Raw genomic sequence first — 18,258 nt, forward strand, 5'->3', positions numbered from 1 at the left:
TGTAACAAGGGATTGGAAAAATGGACCAAGGGGAAGGTTAGTTATTGAGCAGCGTGGGTATTTAATAACAAGGGTCAGCAAAAACTGTATTCTGGTCTGAAAGGTCTCAATGAGGAGGATAAACCATTTATGGTCAACAAAGGCTGTTAAGGAGACCCTGTAATCTAAAGGTAAAGCAAGAAAAGTGGCATAAATGCGTGAGTGGTAGCCAGAGGATTGAGAAGTTTATTTAGGAACCAGCGCTGGATGACTAAGAAGTTAAAAGAAAGAAGAAAATTGATTACGAAAATAAATTAGCAAAAATAAAACAGTAAGTGCTTTTACAGGTATAGAGAGAGAGCAGCCAAAGTAAATGTGGGACCCTTGAACAATGCCAGTAGGGAACTGATAACAGGGAAATGACAGACAATTTAAATCAACATTTTGCGTCGATTTTCACAGGGGGAAGATACTAAAAACAAGCAACTTCTGTTTTTGTTCCAGATTTTCAGCATCTGCAGTTCTTTCAATTCTTACAAGGAGATTTGTGTTGACAAGGAATTCTCCCACAGAGCACTGGGTGTCAGGAATTTTCTGCCCAGATGCTGGAGATTAAATCACAGGAAGTATTTAAAGAGGAGGGAGACAGACTTTCGAAATATGAAGGACAGCTAAGGGTTACAAGGCGTTGACATCTGAGGCAGATCAGCCATGATCTTGGGAGCAGGCAGAAGGGTGAGATAGCCTCTTCCTGCTCCTATTTCTAATGTTCTGGGATCCAAGAAATGGAAACATTCCTGTGTCTGGCCTTACCTCTGCAGCTCCCAAATGAGTAAAGCTAGCTTCTCCGTTTTAGCCTCAAAGAATTCAGTGCAAAAAAAACTTTGTTGAAATTTAAGTGAAAACCTAAGGGCCTCAGTTAAACAGCAGTAAAATCAAATGAGGCAGAAAGCTGGAGTGGGAAAATCATCAAACCTGGCACATACCCACAACATCACCTTCATCCTAAACGAAACAAAGTCCAAGAGACAAAACCTCAGCACCAAAGTTCAATGTGTTCCTTTCTTACAACCTACAACAACATCCCTGTGCTTAAATTTTGACAATGACTGTTCAATAACCATTTTTAATATCTCCCTTCATATTCTCCTGTGGGAATACAGAACTTAGAGGCACATCTTGAGACAATGACCTCCAAAAGTTTTAATGAGACATTTGGATGTGGGCATGACCGATGTTTGATAATCGCAATTTGTCTCCTAAAGCAGGATTTACTTTAATGTTGAGATGAACAATCTTTAAGCGTTGAAAAAGTGTGTCATTTTGAACTTGGTAGATGGACATTGCTTGATCAAATGCAGCTCGACGATATTGTAGGTGTGTGGTTGTTAACAGTGCTGGTGTTGCTTGATCAAATGCAGCTCGACGATATTGTAGGTGTGTGGTTGTTAACAGTGCTGGTGTGCAATGTTCAATTTACCACAGAATTGTTACAGCGCAGAAGGAAGAATATGCTGCACATCATTTCTAAAACTGCCCAGTACATGATAATGGGAAAGTTTCACACATAGCAACAACATGGGCTGCTTAGGTCAGATGTTCATATTTTTAAATCTGAACTCCAGCTTCAAAACAACTACATTGGAGCCAGTGTCCAACAGCATGGGACCAACCTAGTCATAGGGAGTCATAGAATTTTTAGAATCACAGAATCCCTACAGCGCCAAAAGATGTCATTCTGCCAACTGAGTCTGCACCAACCCTTCGGAGAGCATCCTACCCAGGCCCAACCCCCTAACCTCTCTCTGAAATCCTGCATTGCTCGTGACTAATCCACCGAGCCTGCACATTCCCGGATACTACGGACCATTTAGCATGTCCAGTCCACCTAACCTGCCCATCTTTGGGCTGTGGGAGGAAACCAGAGCACCCAGAGGAAACCCACACTGACACGGGGAGAATGTGCAAACTCCACATAGTCGCCCGAGGGTGGAATCGAACCTGAGTCCCTGGGCGCTTGTGAGGCAGCAGTGCTCCCCAGTGTGTCATTGTGCTGCCTTTACAGAACCTGTTGACCCATCATGTCCATGCTGGTCATCAAACATTGATCGATTCTAATCTCATTTCCCAACACTTGGCCTATAGCGTTGTATTCTGTGGCTTTTCAAGTACTCATCTAAAAAGCCCTTACATGTCCTGGGGCTTTTCTGCCTCAATTACTCTTTCAGGCAGCAGCACCAGCACCTTCTGAGGGAAAAAGAACTCCTGCTCCTTAAAACTGTGTCCCTGGTTCCTAACCTTGAGGTTAATCCAGCCCGTCTATGCCATTCAGAACTTTGTGTATCTCAGTCAAGTCCCTGCTCAGCCTTCTCTGCTCTAAAGAAAACAAGCCAAGCCTCTCCAATTTCTCTCCATGGCTGAATCGCTCCATCCCAGGCAACGTTCTGGCCAAACTCTTCTGCACCCCCTCCAGTGTGATCACATCCTTCCCATAGTACGGTGATCAGACCTGCACAAAAGGTCCTCCAGCCGACAGGTGGATTGGGAACTTAAATATTTTGCATTTTAAATTATTTTAAAGGAGACTGCCAGTCTGAGCGATTTAACTGAATTTACAGAATTGAACATCAGTGCTTTGGTTTTTCAGGTGCTGGGAGAGAAGGTGGTGTGTGGGAGTTAGTTTAATAAGAAAATATTAAATATCTGACCCAAATTCTCACCACCTGCTACATGTGAAATCCCTTCCACTGTCTCATGCAGGATGATGCTGGACAATGATCTGATCATAATTTTGCAAAGGAAGAGCAGCTACTCCCCAGACCTAGAAAGACAGTAGTAATGGCCACCCAGAAGCCATACATTGAGAAGTATTTGGGTTCAACAAATACAGACAGCTATACCAGGAAGAACAAAATATACTGTCTTCTACAAAACCGTAACTGTAGCAGTAGTGATCTTGTCGTATTTTTCAATTGATCTTGAGTCATAATTTTCTACACATACTTAGCATGACCCTTGTAATTGCATCTTGCTTTCAACAGCGAACACACATTCCTGCATGCTCTCCTAAAACCTGGGCCTCTAGACCAAGTTAAAGACAAGTCAAAGTTAAGATCAGAGACTCAAAACTATGGGGCCCCAGACAGCCGCCCCCGCTTCTGCTGCAAACCAAGCAGCTTGTTGTCAGAATCAACTTCACATGAAAGTCACTCCACAATGCTTTTTAAAATTAGTAACAACATCCTGAACAATACCGTCCGCAAGCTACCCCTAAAGGACAAGTGCTCAAAAGCTGCCTGCCTTGTCGGACCCCAAAATATCCTGAAAACAAGTCCCCACCCGCCCGCCCCCGCCAATGTGATCCCTAGCCCTGGTAAAGCCCCAAACAGCTGACATGCCGTACACTTGTTCATTATCTGTGTCTGGTTTCTTCTCCTCCTTAGGAACTTTCTGTCTACAAAAAGAAAACATAAATTTCAAATTAACAAAACATATATAACGGAAAACAAAAATACACACTTCTCTGAAAGAAAGATTGTCTGCAATAGCGCATGCTTTGAGATGAAAATGAGTAGTTTAAAATAAGACTGTGCTTATTACACAGTACAGTCATGTTGCTGATTACAAACTCAAGCTTTGAATGCTGCACACCCTCTGCTTCTGTGTTTAAAAAAATTGTCAGAACTTGTACCTGCCGCTTTGTTCTCTAACACTTATGCAGCATTTTACATTTTGCTGAATTTCCCAGCTCCACCATCCTGTTCCTTTGCGATGTGTAGCTATTTCTTCAAGTTTACAATTCCAAAGCCTCCTCACCCACATAAAACTAGTTCCTCCTAAATTGTGAACCAATGTTTTGCATTACCAAGAGGATGTAAACTATTCCGACAGCCATCAAGTGGGCTTTACGCTACTTCATTCATGTTTTCACTGATGTGATCACAGATTCACTGAGAACTGTCACTGTGCAGGCGGTGACCATTCCACCCATCATGCATGTACCATCTCATTAGTGAGCAATTTACCTGGTGCCAATCTCCTGCTTTCTCCCCCCCGTAACCGTTTGGATAAAAACAACAAGCAATCATCCAGTGTCTTCATGAATGCCTTAACTGAACCTGCCTCCAGCACAACTCCAGCCAGCTCATTCCAGATCAAAATGGCATACGGAGTGAGGAGAAAAAAAAGTTTTCATTTCACCTTGTTTCATTTGCACATCACCTTAAATCCATGCCTGCTCATTCTTGATCCTTTCATGAAAGGGGACAGTTTCCCTTTACTTGTTCTATCTAGCCCACATGGGGCTTTAATAATTCTCTCATGGGATGTGGACATCATTGGCCGGGCCAGCATTTATTACCCATCCCTATTTGCCCTCGTTTAAGTGGTGGTGAGCTGCCTTCTTGAACTATTGCAGTCCACATGCTGAGGGTTGACCCTCAATGCCTTTACAAAGAAAATTCCAGAATTTTGGCCCAGCAAAGGAACGGCAACACATCTCCAATTCAGGACGGTGAACAGTTTGGAGGGGAACTTGCAGGGGGTGGTGACCCCATGCACTTGCTGTCCTTATCCTTCCAGGTGGAAGTGGCCTTCGTTTTGGGAGCTACTGTCTGATGATATTTGGTGAATTCTGTGGTGCATTGTGTACTGAGTGTCAGTAGTGGAGGGAATGAATGTTTTGTGGATGTGGTACCAATCAAATGAGGGCTGCTTTGTCCTGGATGGTGTCAAGCTTCTGGAGTGTTGTTGGGACTACGCCCATCCAGACAAGTGGGGAGTATTCCGTCACACTCCCGACTTGTGCCTTCTAGACGGTGGACAGGCTTTAGGGAGTCAGGTGGTGAGTTACTCACCACAGTATTGCTAGCTTCTGACCTGCTCTCGTCGCCACTGTATTCATAGAGCAAATTCAGTTAAGTTTCTGGTCAATGGTAACCCCATGGTGGCTCAGAGGTTAGCACTGCTGCCTCAGAGAGCCAGGGACCGGGGTTTGATTCCACCCTCGGGCGACTGTCTGTGTGGAGTTTGCACATTCTCCCCCGTGTCTGCGTGGGTTTTCTCCAGGTGGTCCAGTTTCCTCCCACAGTCCAAAGATGTGCAGGCTAGGTGGACTGGCCGTGCTGAATTGCCCACAGTGTTCAGGGATGTGTAGATTAGGTGGGTTGTAGGGGAATGGATCTGGAGGGATGCTCTGAGGGTTGGTGTGGAGCTATTGGGCCAAAGGGCCTGTTTCCACATTGTGGGGATTCTATGATATGATTTAAGAATTTGGCCCTAATTTTGAGCTCCTCCACCGTAGGGAAAAGACCCTTTCTATTCACCAGTGTATGCTAAGAATAATTTTACTTGAGGAGTATTTGGTTTAAAATTCAGTATTTAGTATGACAGAGTGTCTAGTTGGATCAAAAACTGATGAGAATCCTTAGCATGCTCACACATTTAGCAAAATCAAACAACTTGTTTTTAAAGCAAAACCCACATCAGTGCCTAACAACATATTCATTCCTTGGATTTACAATTGTGTTTTGAACAGGGTGGGAGACCTAGCTGTTTGGCATGCGGTGGCACTTCAATCCACAACTGGAGGAGTGCTGGACAGTCAGATCAACCTCCTTTCAATTTGGGTGTTAAATCAAGACTCAGCCTGCCCTCTCAGCTTGGCATGTAATAATATTATTCAAACAGTGGCAAAGGCATCCAACCAATTCTTAACACTTTGCCAAGACCACAAAACAGATTATCTGATCATTGTCATGTTGTTATCTGTGGGAGCTTCCAACATCATAAAAATCCAACTTCAAAAGCCATTTCACTGGTTGCAAATCATTTTACCCCCTTCCTAGGATCGCAGGATTAGGTGCTACATAAATGCAGGTATTACACCAACACATGTTAAATTCTCCCAAGTCTGGTTAACAGCACAGAGAATCATCTGTACAGATGAGGAAGTCATGGCCATTCTATTCCTGCTATACTGACCATTTAAAGTAATTTCCAATGTAGATTTCAGGGTAATATAGCCTGGTTATCTCCAATAATCAGCAGTAAAATTACCCTACAGTCTCCCTTCAGGTCCCAGGGTTTACAAGGTGGTGATGAAGGTGTGGATGACCCTCAGGAGCAATCCGGCAGCCACTGATCACGATTCAGGCCACCCACTGTGGCCGGGGGGTGGGGGTGGATGGCGTAGACAGGAGTCAGAACAGACAAAAAGGACGACCAAGGGTTTCTGGAGACGCTGGGACAAGGATTCAGAAGGCCCAGAGTGAAAGCTTTCTAGAACCAGCGCGTCCCACTTCCTTATTACTCCCAGACTTCCTGCACCTCGAAGACTACCTGGCAACAAAATTTATACTTCAGTCAACTTACCAACCAAATCAGCACTCTCCCCTCAATGTATAAATATTGCTCTTTTCTCCCTTATTGGGTATTCTTGCAAATTGTCCAGACGAGGGCAATGCAAATACCTTCAGCAAAACATGCCTTTTTTCAGCAATGCTCAAGTTGTATGCTAACATGTCCATTTGAATTTAAGTGTTTTAACAAACTGCCCTCGCCTCTTCAATCAGAACAACAGCACAGCTTGAGACATCCACCATGTGTGTTCCCCAACTTTGGGGCTTAACTAAAATTGCACCAGGAATGAGGGACCTCAGTTCTGTCAAGGGATTAAACAAGACAGGAGTGTTCATCTGAGAGCAGCAGAACTTAAGAGGAGAGCTGATAAAGATGTTCAAAAGTGTGGGAGGTGGCCTCTTGATGGGCCAAAGAGGGAGAAATTATTTCCTGCCAAATGCGGATCACTATCCAGAAGGCACAGGCTCAAATAATTGGAAGCAAAACCAGATGTGAAATAAGCAAACATTTTTCTCATTGTGGGTACAATTTTGAGAGTTTTTCTTTCCTACATGGGGTTGAGTGTACATTAAGAGGAAATTAACATTCCCCCTCCCCTCAGCAAGCTGACTCAAAAATTAAAACAAAAAGAACTGCAGGTACCGACGATCTGAAGCAAAAACAGAAATCGCTGGAGAAACTCAATAGGTCTGGCATCTGCAGACAGAAAAAACGGAGTTAACATTTCAGGTCCAGTGACTTTTCTTCAGGACCATTCCTAAGAGTCACTAGAGCTGAAACGTTGACTGCTTTCTCTATATAAATGTTGGCAGAGCTGCCAAGTTTCTCCAGTAATTTCTGTTTTAGTTGGCAAGATAACCTAATTGGGTGCCCATCAATTAGCCTATTGAGAGCTGACAGATGAACTTGGGCGAGTTTCTTGACCTATCGCAGGATTCTACATTTCCAGAAGGTGTTGGCCTACCACAGGCCATGAGCTTCTGGATCTTAATACCAGTCGGTCAGGGCCTACTCCTCAGGGCAAGGAGGGAAGTCATTTTTGCCTCACTTCTGTGGTTAAAAAGGGGTTGAGGCAAGGGATACAGGAGGTTTTTGTTTCTGAAGAGACCACCTTCATTGGTGCTCCCCTGTCCATGCCTCCGGCTGGGGCAATTAGAGGCTGTCTCAAACCCACTATGAAGGCCGCCACAGTTGAAAAACTAGACAACTTTCTCTGCCATGTCATTTTATTTCTCAAGCTTTTTAAAATTATCAACTGCAATGAAAAAAGTGTTTTGAAACCCAGAGATTTTAAAAGGGATGGATGCATGCTTTGAAAAAAAAGGAATTTGGTTCTGAGAACTGCGTTTGTGGAACTGTGGATTCCTGCAGTGTGCAGACGAATTGGAGCTGAGGGATTGCTTTCAAACGGAGCTGGTTTGTGTACTGGGGCCAGTTACCAAGAACAAAAATCGTCTGCCGGCCAGTAACATGATTGGCTGTCAGTTAGTGGAACAGTGTGTGCTGTGAGCAAGACAGGCTCGTCGAGGAGACACACGATTAGGGAGGACCTTAGGCAGCCAATAATTAAGGGCCTTAGTTAGTGGTGAGTCATGAAATTCACCAATGGACCTTTTCACCCACACTTAATGGCTGAGGTAGTCAGAAGGAAGTAAGTTTCTCTCCGGGACCAATGCACCAAATTATTTTCCCCTTCTTGACACCTCTCAGGATGGGAAAATTATACCCTGATTATTGTTGAGATCTGGAAGGTTCTATCTTAAGGGATGCTACAACCAAATACAACGGGGACTTCAATAAGACGATTCAATATTTACTTCAAGGACACTAATTTGCAGAGTCATGGGAAATTAGGTGATGTTGTAGGGCCAAACTAGACAAAAAAAGTAGCACAGAGATAATGAGAACTGCAGATGCTGGAGAATTCAAGATGACAAAGTGTGGAGCTGGATGAACACAGCAGGCCAAGCAGCATCTTAAGATACCAAGCTGTGAAAGTATACGTTGCGACAACGACTCAGACTCGCTGAGTGAGCTGTAACACACCACCACAGGAGAATGGAAGGATCTCACTTAGCCCGCTTTCCCTTTAAACTGGAGCATTTCTCCAAACCCTCAAAGTTATTTGTACGACACTTATCTCTCAAGAGCGTCATCTCTGTAATCTCCCCAGTCCCACAATCTCCCCAGACATCTGTGTTCCTCTAATCCTCAGACTCCAAACATCCCAACTGGAGACTGTACCTTCAGCTGGCACAGCCTTAAGCTCTGGAAACAGAGTCCGAAACCTCTCCACCTTTCTTTCCTTCTTTAAGGGGCTCCTTGAGAACTTAAGAAATAAGAGAAATGGCCCATTCAGTCTTTTTTAGCTTCCTCTTCCAACCAAAGAAACATTCAACCTTTGCCTGGGTTATTTCCACATGCCCAGTCATAAAACCATCTCATTAATCAAGCTTTTGATCATCAACACTAATATGTGGCTCAGTGTCATATTTTGTTTTATAGTATGCTTTCAGACCTTCTATTATGTCCAACACATTTTACAAATGCAGTTTTTTGTTCGCAGATGTACATTACAACATTGCACATACTATGCACCCACCCCACCCTGTATACCATAAGCAACTTAATTTATAACTACACGTTAATCTCCAAGTTAGCTTTTGTTTGCCCCAGCTGTATCACGTTTTAGAATGGGGAGTTGGGTGTCCTATAAAGATCCATTTTCAAGTCAATGTGTCCTCTGTCTGAAGGCTCATTGTCTGCTGATGCTTCGTTCTGAACAGTTCTCATCAGCAGTGGTTGGCCAGTGCCTTCAACTCTCGTGAGCAGGGCACGGGCACAGACCCAGATCCGAGAAAACCCCAGCTGGATTGGGAACCAACCTGCACTGTTGGCATTGGGGACTCTATCTAGCCAGCTGAGCCATCTAGCCCCACCTGACCATGAAGTCACAGGCAGCCAAACAGATTTGGTTAAACGTAAATCCATTTGTTAATGTCAACACATAAAAAGTACATTTAATAAAAAGATGCAAGAAGAAGAAGAAATTTAAACATACCAGCACATTCACACATATTAGTAATCCGAAGAAAATGAACACAAGTAGAAGTCCATTTCACTGTCATTGTAGACCTCAATGTGCAACTAGTGGGGATTCACACTTGAAGGAATTAGATCTTTAAAAGCAATTTGTGAAATGGTAGTTTCTTAAGCGACTCAGAGCCTGAATCGAAGGCCTTGTTTCTGGTTTCATTTGAAGAAGAAATTTCCCCATAGGAGTTCTCTTTCAGAAAAGATCCAAATAAACAAATTCTGATTTTCTTAAAAGAAAAACTCTCTCCGTTTATGATTTCATGTCTTCATTTTTCTTTGACTGGGAAGAGTGAGAAAAGGCGAGTGTTGATTCTATCATCCAGCAAACTGCCTGGGTTGTCTTTCTGAGGCCACCAGCTTCAGAGGAGGCTAGGCATGCCCAATGGAAATTAATGCAGTTCCATCATACTGTCTGGGTCAGTATCTGGCTCCAGTACCTCAGTGAACACCAACAACCAAAATCACAACAAAAAGTACATTTTATGCCATTTTAGTTGAAAACAGTGGATCATTATTGAAAGATATTCTGTTGGCTCGATCCCTCTTTCTAACAAAAGAGCGCTGAAGGGTCAGATTCTTTCAAAAAACATAAATCCTGATGCTAAGATCCTTCTGCACAAAAATCAAAATAGACGGCAGCGCCACCTTTGCAAACAACCTTTCTTTGGCAGTAACCAATTACCACAAATGAAAGAGCAGCAAAGTAAATAACCAAGCAAAGCAAATGAATAATGGAAATGAAACAGCGGAGATAATGAAAATAAGCCTAAACATACATAAACTGCAAATCTTTTAATCAACCCTGCGCCGTGGGAGCAGGCTGTATGTCGGAGCTATACAGGTGGGGAGAAGGCCACACCATTTCGGCAGTCACTTACTCCTCAGGCAGGAAGTCCACGGCTCGCGTTCTGTCAGCGCTAGATAACTGGGACATAGTGTGGCTTCGGCGTTTGGTGAAACCAGAAGAGCCGTAGGTGTTGGGAGCAGCATAATGAAGGACCGGGGGCCTCTTGGCTGGCTGAGCAGTAGAAGAGGAGCTGAAGAGACGGCTGAAACTGGAGAAAATGATAACAAAGTGAGTAACAGTTAACAAAGAGAAACAACTACTAGCTCCCTACTGCAGCCCGATAGTCACAATAATCATGCAAAATACACCACCTTTTTTTTCAAAAAGAACGTACTGCATGTTATAATATCCATTTTATAATACACAATCCAAATAGGTCCTGCCTCCTCAACCCAACCTGAGACACAGGTTAAGCTCACCACTAGGCCTCATTTTCAAATGACAGCAGCCCTTTGGTTGTCTGGGACTGTGGCATTTCTACATCAGTACCTGAATCCCTTTGCTCCTCCACATCTACTGATGTCTCACTTCGGAGAAATATTCCGACGTTCGCACAATTCAAAAGTGGGTGAAGCAACGCTAGGACAGCCACTTGCAGCTTCTCCCCTCACCCGTTCTCTGACAAATCGCCCAGACACTAGCCAAGGGAAGGTCTCTAAGCAGTGGGAGAAAAGGTCACACAGGAGGAGTAGTCCGGCTCACTCCTTCTGGACATTGCTGGGAATGGTAGGCTTGAGTTACAGGGAGAAGTTAGGACTGTTTACACTGGAGCATAGGAGACTCAGTGGTGAGCTTATTGAGGTTTATACATAAGGTGAATGGCAGGTGACTTTTCCCTGTGGTGGGAGATTACAAGACTAGCAGGCATATTTTTAAGGAGAGGAAAAAGATTTCAGAAAGACATGGGGGCAACTTTTTTTTTTAAAAAGACATAGATACTGGCTCGTATGTGGAATGAACTTCCAAAGGAAACGGTGGACGTGGGTACAATCACAACACTTCAAAGTCATTTAGATAAATACATGAATAAGATCAGCTTGGAGGGAAATGGACAAAGTGCAGGCAGGTGAGACCAGTTTATTTTGGGATTATGGCCATCAAGGACTGGTTACATCAAAGGGTCTGTTCACATGCTGTATGACTCTAGCACTTTCAGAGTGACAATGGCAGAGTTCTAGGAACAAACTGCTCACCCAAAAGGTGAGGTAGACTGGCCGCTGTCTGTTAACACTGATTAGAACATACGGATATATTGCTAATCTTGGAAAATATTACACACGATGATAGATAATTGAAGTTAAATTGTAAGAAAACATGCATTTCAAACTATTTTTTTAAACTCTTTAAGCTACTGTTTCTACAATTAAAATACTTACAACTGCCAAATGCTTGACTTTTTCTTCTCCTGGATCGATGGGTATTCTCGAGAAGCTCTAATAAATATTAAAAATAAGACAGTAAATGGCACATTGGGCACACAATTTCCCAAATAGTCAACTTGCTTAAAATCATGAGTGCTGTCAAGTATGTTGGATTGTTGCCGATTTGGTGAAAATGCATCCTCCGAATATCCTGGTAAACTTTTTAAAGCATGAAATCCAGCAAAAATATTGCAGGGTCAGGTTTCTTTCCCAAGACAGCTCATACTGTGTCAAACTGAACTGTTGCATCAGTCCAAACTCACAAGACAACTGTTGGCACTACATCGCTACATTTGTGACTTCTGCCAAAAAAAACTGTAAGACATGAAACTGTTTAGACATCTTCTAGATTAAACAAGGTTTTACAAAGAAGAAATGAATTCATGTGGTTTCTTGAAAATGAGATCAATAGTTTAACATGGGCTGCGGTCTGCTTGCTTATTACAGACAGAAAAGCGACTTTGGAAAAGTAGCCAAGTGAAGCTTTTAGGGAGATAAGTGATGGAGTATATTGCTCCTAATGGCTGGAAGCCCTGACTTTGGAAGAGGCCATGGGGCTCCACGTGCTGATAGTTGTCTGGCATCTCTTTTTGTTCTGATTTCTGTTTCAAAAATGTTTTTGGCAACTCTAAAGGAAGAAAATCACCAAAAACTTGCAACAGTGCGTGCGGATGACAGCACGCAAGCGTGTATGCGACGTTTGTACATTTTGGAGAATTAAAGTTCTTTAATTCTTCCCTATAGTTCATTCCTTTACCGTTGGAATATGTCTCATTGTGTTTCTGTGCATTCTCTTCAATGACTGCCTATGTTGGAATTTCAAATTAGCTTAATATTCTATCTACGGTGTTCATTTATTCTGCAATGTTCAGCGTAGTGATTTTTAAAATGTTCAATTATTTCCCAGTTGAAATACCATTTCCTAATTAATTTCTCCCAGGCCTGGCCTTAGTACTTTCTAATTTTCCTTTTTAAAAGGGGATGTGACTTTAAGTTGGTCACTAAATTATTAGTTCTAATACAAAAGGTTCCATTGTTTCTAAATTATGTTTTAACTAATTCTTGATCTCGATGTAAATAGAAGCATAGAGAATCCATTACATATTGGACCAGATGGAATAATGCTTGGCAAGACATCTCAAATTAACGTGCACACAATTTCTTTTTAAGAATGCCTGAGGATAAAGGAAGCCTTTTGGGGATGGAAGTGATCTGTGTCAGTAACCCAGGATGGGCTCGTAGCAAATCCACAGCTCATTTCATATCTCAACAGCTTCTTTCACATCAGGGTGGAACTGGCTGTCACTAGCACCACTTCCTCCAATTGAAAAACACCAATTTCACTCCCAACTCATCTATCAAGTCACCACATCAGTTTTGCATGCTGGGAAACAATCCCCACTGAAATATAATAAGAAACTGCCTCAATGTCAAGATTATTGACAGACCATGCACATCAGGGATTAACATTCGGCAAGATCTGGCCATGTATCAGTCATAGTTGGGCATGCATCACACCACTGAACCCATCGCTGGTCAAGGGAAAAAGGCAGAAAAGGAAATAAAGCCACCACAGAGACTCTGCACAATACACGCTCCTCCCATCGATTAGATGGGGCTTGTCTTCCCCCACCTGATCATCTCAGTCCACCTGACAGCCTCCTGCAGCTCCATCAGCCTCTCCTTGTACTGATTGCGCTCCATCAGCACCCTCGCCATCTCCACTCGGGTGAAACGCCGCCTCTGTGCCACCTGCACATCATCCTGTAGGTTAAGGTAGCATTGCTTCACCAGGACAGAAGAAAAAAACCAGTGCTCTTATATACTTTTTTACAGCAGCAAAGAAAAGTGAATTCAGCAGAAACTGCAGCAACTTCCTCCAGACTGGAAACCGTGTTATTAACATGAAACAGAAGAAGAAAACGGAAGAGGGCGCAGCGTAAGTGCAGAATATTTTTGGTCTGGTTATTCCGTTACCTTGCCCTGATATTCTATTTCTCCTTGTGTCGCTGGAAAGAAATAACAGGCAACATCTACAAACCACACCCCTCTAACCAAATGCTGAAAAGCTATGCTGAAACAGTGCAGCGCGCACGTGTTAGTTGCCAGGATCGACTCATTTTCTGATGTTCACCTGATCCCCGTGGGCCTTCACTGAAGCAGCCGCACCCCCCAACCCCCCACTCCCAAGGGAGCAGAGTTGTTTTTCTCTGTTTCCAGCATTCGCATCGTTGTTGTCACCTTCGGGCGTTCTGCTGTCAGACTTGAGAGCAGCCTGTCTGTGACTCGCACACAGGACAGCTGAGCTGGCAACTACGTGGCCCTAGCCAAAACTGATTCAATTTTACTGATATTTATATAAAATTATTCAGGAAGCAAATCAAATTCTCGGACACAGGTGGTGGCGAGAAGAACAGCAGAATAGAGTCACACGACACCAGGTTATAGTCCAACAGGTTTATTCAACATCACAAGCTTTTCGGAGAGCTGACAATTTCAAATAAACCTGTTGGACTATAGCCTGGTGCCGTGAGACTTCTGACCTTGTCCACCCCAATCCCTCCACATCATTACAGAATACAGAACATTGCCAGAACTGAAAGGAAACAGTAATGTAAGCAGGACATGTGTAACACATCAGCCATTATAATTCAACTGTGTCTGCCCCATTTGACAATGGGCCGCTTTATTCAATATTAAACCGTTAACACTTCAGTCCACCCACTGTCTTCAGTTTGGTGAAGCATGGCAACGAAACACATTTGCTTGCAACTGCATCTCAAAAGGCTCTTCAGTTTCTGATCCACATCGTTGTGATTTAAGAGGAAAACAGGAACAGGAGTAGACCATTCATTCCCTCTAGCCTGTTCCAGCATGGCTCATCTGTAGCCCAACGCCATACATACTAACACTTTTGCTTGGCAAAAATCTATCTTTCTCCAATTTAAAATTAACTACTGATCCAGCATCCACTGCTATTTGTCGAAGAGGGTTCCAAACCGCTCCCACCCTTTTGCACGTAGAAGTGCTTCCTAGCATCTCATCTGAATGGTCTGGCCCTAATTTTCACAGCATGCATCAAGTTCAATAATCCCATACCACTGGATAAAAAGTATTATCTACCCTGTTAATATAATGAAGACTTTAATCCGATTGCGCTTAACATGCTAAATTCTAGATTAAAAACAGGCCTCATCTGTATCATCTCTGTGCTCTGTACAATGTCTCAACCCACCATCTGCGGCCCCCTCTGTTTCATATCATTATAAAATCAGACTCAACCTTGATTTAAAATTCCTGTCTGAGAAGGATTAGCGACAACACTCCACTCGTCTTGCCTTCCTTCCAGACAGCTGGGTGAAATTGGCAAGATAGGCATGTATTCACCAGCCCTAAATGCTCTGAAAAAGACTATGGAGTCCTTCCTCCTTCATCATTACTGTCAACGTGGTGACGATGCTCTGCAATGTTGCCAAGTTTCTTTGACACAGCAGACTGGCTAGCTACTGTTTAAGAAGGCATAAAATTACCACAGAATTCTGCAGCAAGAACTCACCTCCTGAACTCCCTAAAGCTGTCCACAGGCACAACTCAAGAGTGGGATGGAATGTTCCCCACTTGCCTGCAGCTCTAATACTTGAAAAGCTGAAGCATCCATAACAAAACGGGCCCCATCCACCACTCCCAACTTTGACTTTCCCAACCACTAATACCAAAGCAGCAGAATACACCATCTGGAAGATGCACAACTGAAACTCAGCAAAGGCTCTTTTGACAGAACCCTTTAAACCCACGACCTAGAAGGACAGGAGCAACAGGTAGATGGGAACAGCACCATCACCTCCAAGCTACTCACCATCCTGATTTGGAAATACGTCCCCATTCCTTCAGTGTCACTGGGACAAAATCTTTGACACCCTCCCTAACAGTGCTGTGGGTGTCCCTATACTACACACACCACAGCTGTTCAAGAAGACAGCACACCACCACCTTCTGAAGGCAGCAAACACAACTTTGCAGGAATGAAGGGGCTAAATAAAGTGAAACAGAGGCTGCTGTAGATCAGAAACAAAGACAGAAGTTGCTGGAAAAACTCAGCAGGTCTGGCAACATTCGGGTCCGGTCAGAGGAAGGGTCACTGGACCCGAAACGTAAACTCTGATTTCTCCTCACAGATGCTCTCAGACCTGCTGAGCTTTTTCAGCAACTTCTGTTTTTGTTTGGGCTAAACAAAGATACTCAAGGGAACCATTATAAACATATTTTCCCAGTGAGTTATAGTCCATTATTCAGATCCAGGAATCTAATCACCATTGTTCCTCACAAGGCTGGAAGATGGACTATCCAATTACAACACGACTATTTTTCTTAAACATTGGCCACATTTGCTGTTGAGGTGAAATGCCTTGGTGATCTTCTCCCTTTCGGTCACCCACCAGAGCTTACTGTTTCGGAATTCATCATGCTATTGTGACTAACTAGGAATAGCAAACAAATCTGAGTTGCACTAAGAGATGTGGGAGGTGGATAATTGTTGTATATCCAAACAGGGACCGAGGTTATCAAAAGGCAATATGCATAGCGATCGATACAGACTCGCTTTTTTTTTGGGGGGGGGCGCGCGGAACCAGGAGGATTGCAGGTGCAATCTGCAATCCAATCTGGTTGGACCAGAAATTTTCTACGTTAAGGGTATACAAACTGTGGTCACTTAACTTTGTGCACTGCATTTCAAAATGCACTTTCCTGGCTAATGAACACACCCACTCATCTGTAACTGATGTTTTATATTGTACTGTTGGGACGAATGAGCCACCCGCATTTCTCTGCTGCTGAAACAACCATTGAAAATGTCGCACACAGCATCGAAAACTTACGCTTACTTCCTCCAGTTCCTCTCTGCCTTCCTTGTTATTCAGGGCCACGATTGTTTCTGACTTAACCCTAGAAGACACAAAAGTTAATTGGAGATGGAGATAGGCTCGTCTGATGAAACTAGAAGAATACCAGTGGGGAAAGACGGCTTCTCCCCTTGGTCATGATGCTGAATCATTTTTTAAGTGCTTCACAAACATGGCTTGCAAATAGTATTAGGAATGGAAAGTCTCCGTTTTTGCAAAGTTTGATTATTCCAGGAATTTAAATTATCCTACATACTCCAACTGCTTTTCCAATATTTTGCTGCAGCAAGAAACAAGAGATAGCGTGAAGTTTTAAATCCAAGAGGGGAAGCAAAAACAGATATATATATATCTCAATATTTTGACGATTTTCTTTAAAAAGAGGGTTTTTAAACATACTTTAATTGCAGTGAAGGGAGAAGAGGCATTCCTCTTCACCCACACAGAAAAAAAGAGGGGGCATAATTTTAAGGCGACTGGAGGAAGGTATAGGGGAGATGTCAGAAGATTCTTCGCACAAAGAGTGGTAGGTGTGTGGGATGCACTGCCAGCAGTGGTGGTGGAGTTGGACACTTGAGACTATTAAGCGACTCTTGGACAGGCACATGGATGAGAGTATAATGTAGGGTATGCAGGGTAGATTGATCTTGGTAGGATAATACATCGGCACAACATTGTGGGCCGAAGGGCCTGTACTCTGCTCTACTGTTCCATGTTCCATAAGAGTTAACACATTTTCAGTAAGCCTTTGGTCAATGTCACCCAAGCATACTCACTCCGTTCTAACCAAAAACTGCAATCACTGGAGCCTGACGACAGATATGGGACGGTCTGTATATTAGCTGTACCTACAGCAATGTGAATGGGGCAGAGAGAGTCTCATTTTCACAGTGCATCCAAAAAGAAAGTGTCACCATCAGTCCCCGCAGCACCAGCTTCGGTCTCTCAAGTGAGACACAAACCATCTAAATGCACGCTGTCATTTTGGTCCAGGTTTTACACGCCAACATTTCTGTATTTCTGTTGAAATGTCGATTTTGTTCTTTTTATTTGCAATAATCACCAATTTTGGACATAGCAAATGGTTGATAATAACAGGTAAAAGTGTGATTTCTTTCACAGTACACTTCGAAGACAGGGCTGAATTTTTTTTAGGAGACTATGGATAATGATGGGATAGTGTAAGGGGATGGGCTTAGATTAGTTCACAGGTCGGTGCAACATCGAGGGCCGAAGGGCATGTTCTGCGCTGTGTTGTTCTATGTTCTATGTAACTGGAAGAACTGATAAATTTCATAGGGGTCTGAGTGAAGGCAGCTATTCCAACAATTGTAACAAAATCAGATGAAAGTTCTGAGGAAGGGACACAGGACCTGAAACATGAACTCTGTTTTCTCCCCCACAGATGCTGAGCTTTTCCAGTCGTTTTGTTTTTGGTCCTGATTTATAGCATGCGCAATTCTTTTGGTTTTTATTTGTATCAGATGAGAGGTCTGGTAAGCTCTATCTCTGTGGCGGGAGTGTCTTGCTCCATTTTTTATGGATTTACTGAGTAGCAAGGAGAGTTTTTCACTCGACAGCCACAACTTGCGAATTAAGAGGGACTGTTGTTTACTCAGAGAGTAAGAATTGCAGATGCTGGAGTCAGAGGTAA

General features: G+C 43.3%; 1 protein-coding gene across 13 annotated transcripts in view; it reads right to left on the reverse strand.

Annotated features, from left to right (window-relative positions):
- The window catches only part of mapk8ip3 (mitogen-activated protein kinase 8 interacting protein 3), a 190,456-nt gene that overhangs the window by 59,353 nt on the left and 112,845 nt on the right, over positions 1-18,258 (reverse strand). For 9 of the 13 annotated variants that reach the window (XM_059654163.1, XM_059654155.1, XM_059654159.1 and 6 more), the window contains 5 exons: positions 16,581-16,647; positions 13,337-13,467; positions 11,659-11,715; positions 10,314-10,490; positions 3,383-3,433 (listed from right to left, as the gene is read on the reverse strand). In XM_059654163.1, coding sequence (XP_059510146.1) covers positions 3,383-3,433; positions 10,314-10,490; positions 11,659-11,715; positions 13,337-13,467; positions 16,581-16,647 — 483 coding nt within the window. The remainder of the gene's footprint in view (positions 1-3,382; positions 3,434-10,313; positions 10,491-11,658; positions 11,716-13,336; positions 13,468-16,580; positions 16,648-18,258) is intronic. The other 4 variants (XM_059654162.1, XM_059654157.1, XM_059654160.1 and 1 more) reach the window with 1 other exon arrangement.

Source organism: Stegostoma tigrinum, chromosome 23 (assembly GCF_030684315.1).
Source record: "Stegostoma tigrinum isolate sSteTig4 chromosome 23, sSteTig4.hap1, whole genome shotgun sequence".
Classification (NCBI taxonomy): domain Eukaryota; kingdom Metazoa; phylum Chordata; class Chondrichthyes; order Orectolobiformes; family Stegostomatidae; genus Stegostoma; species Stegostoma tigrinum.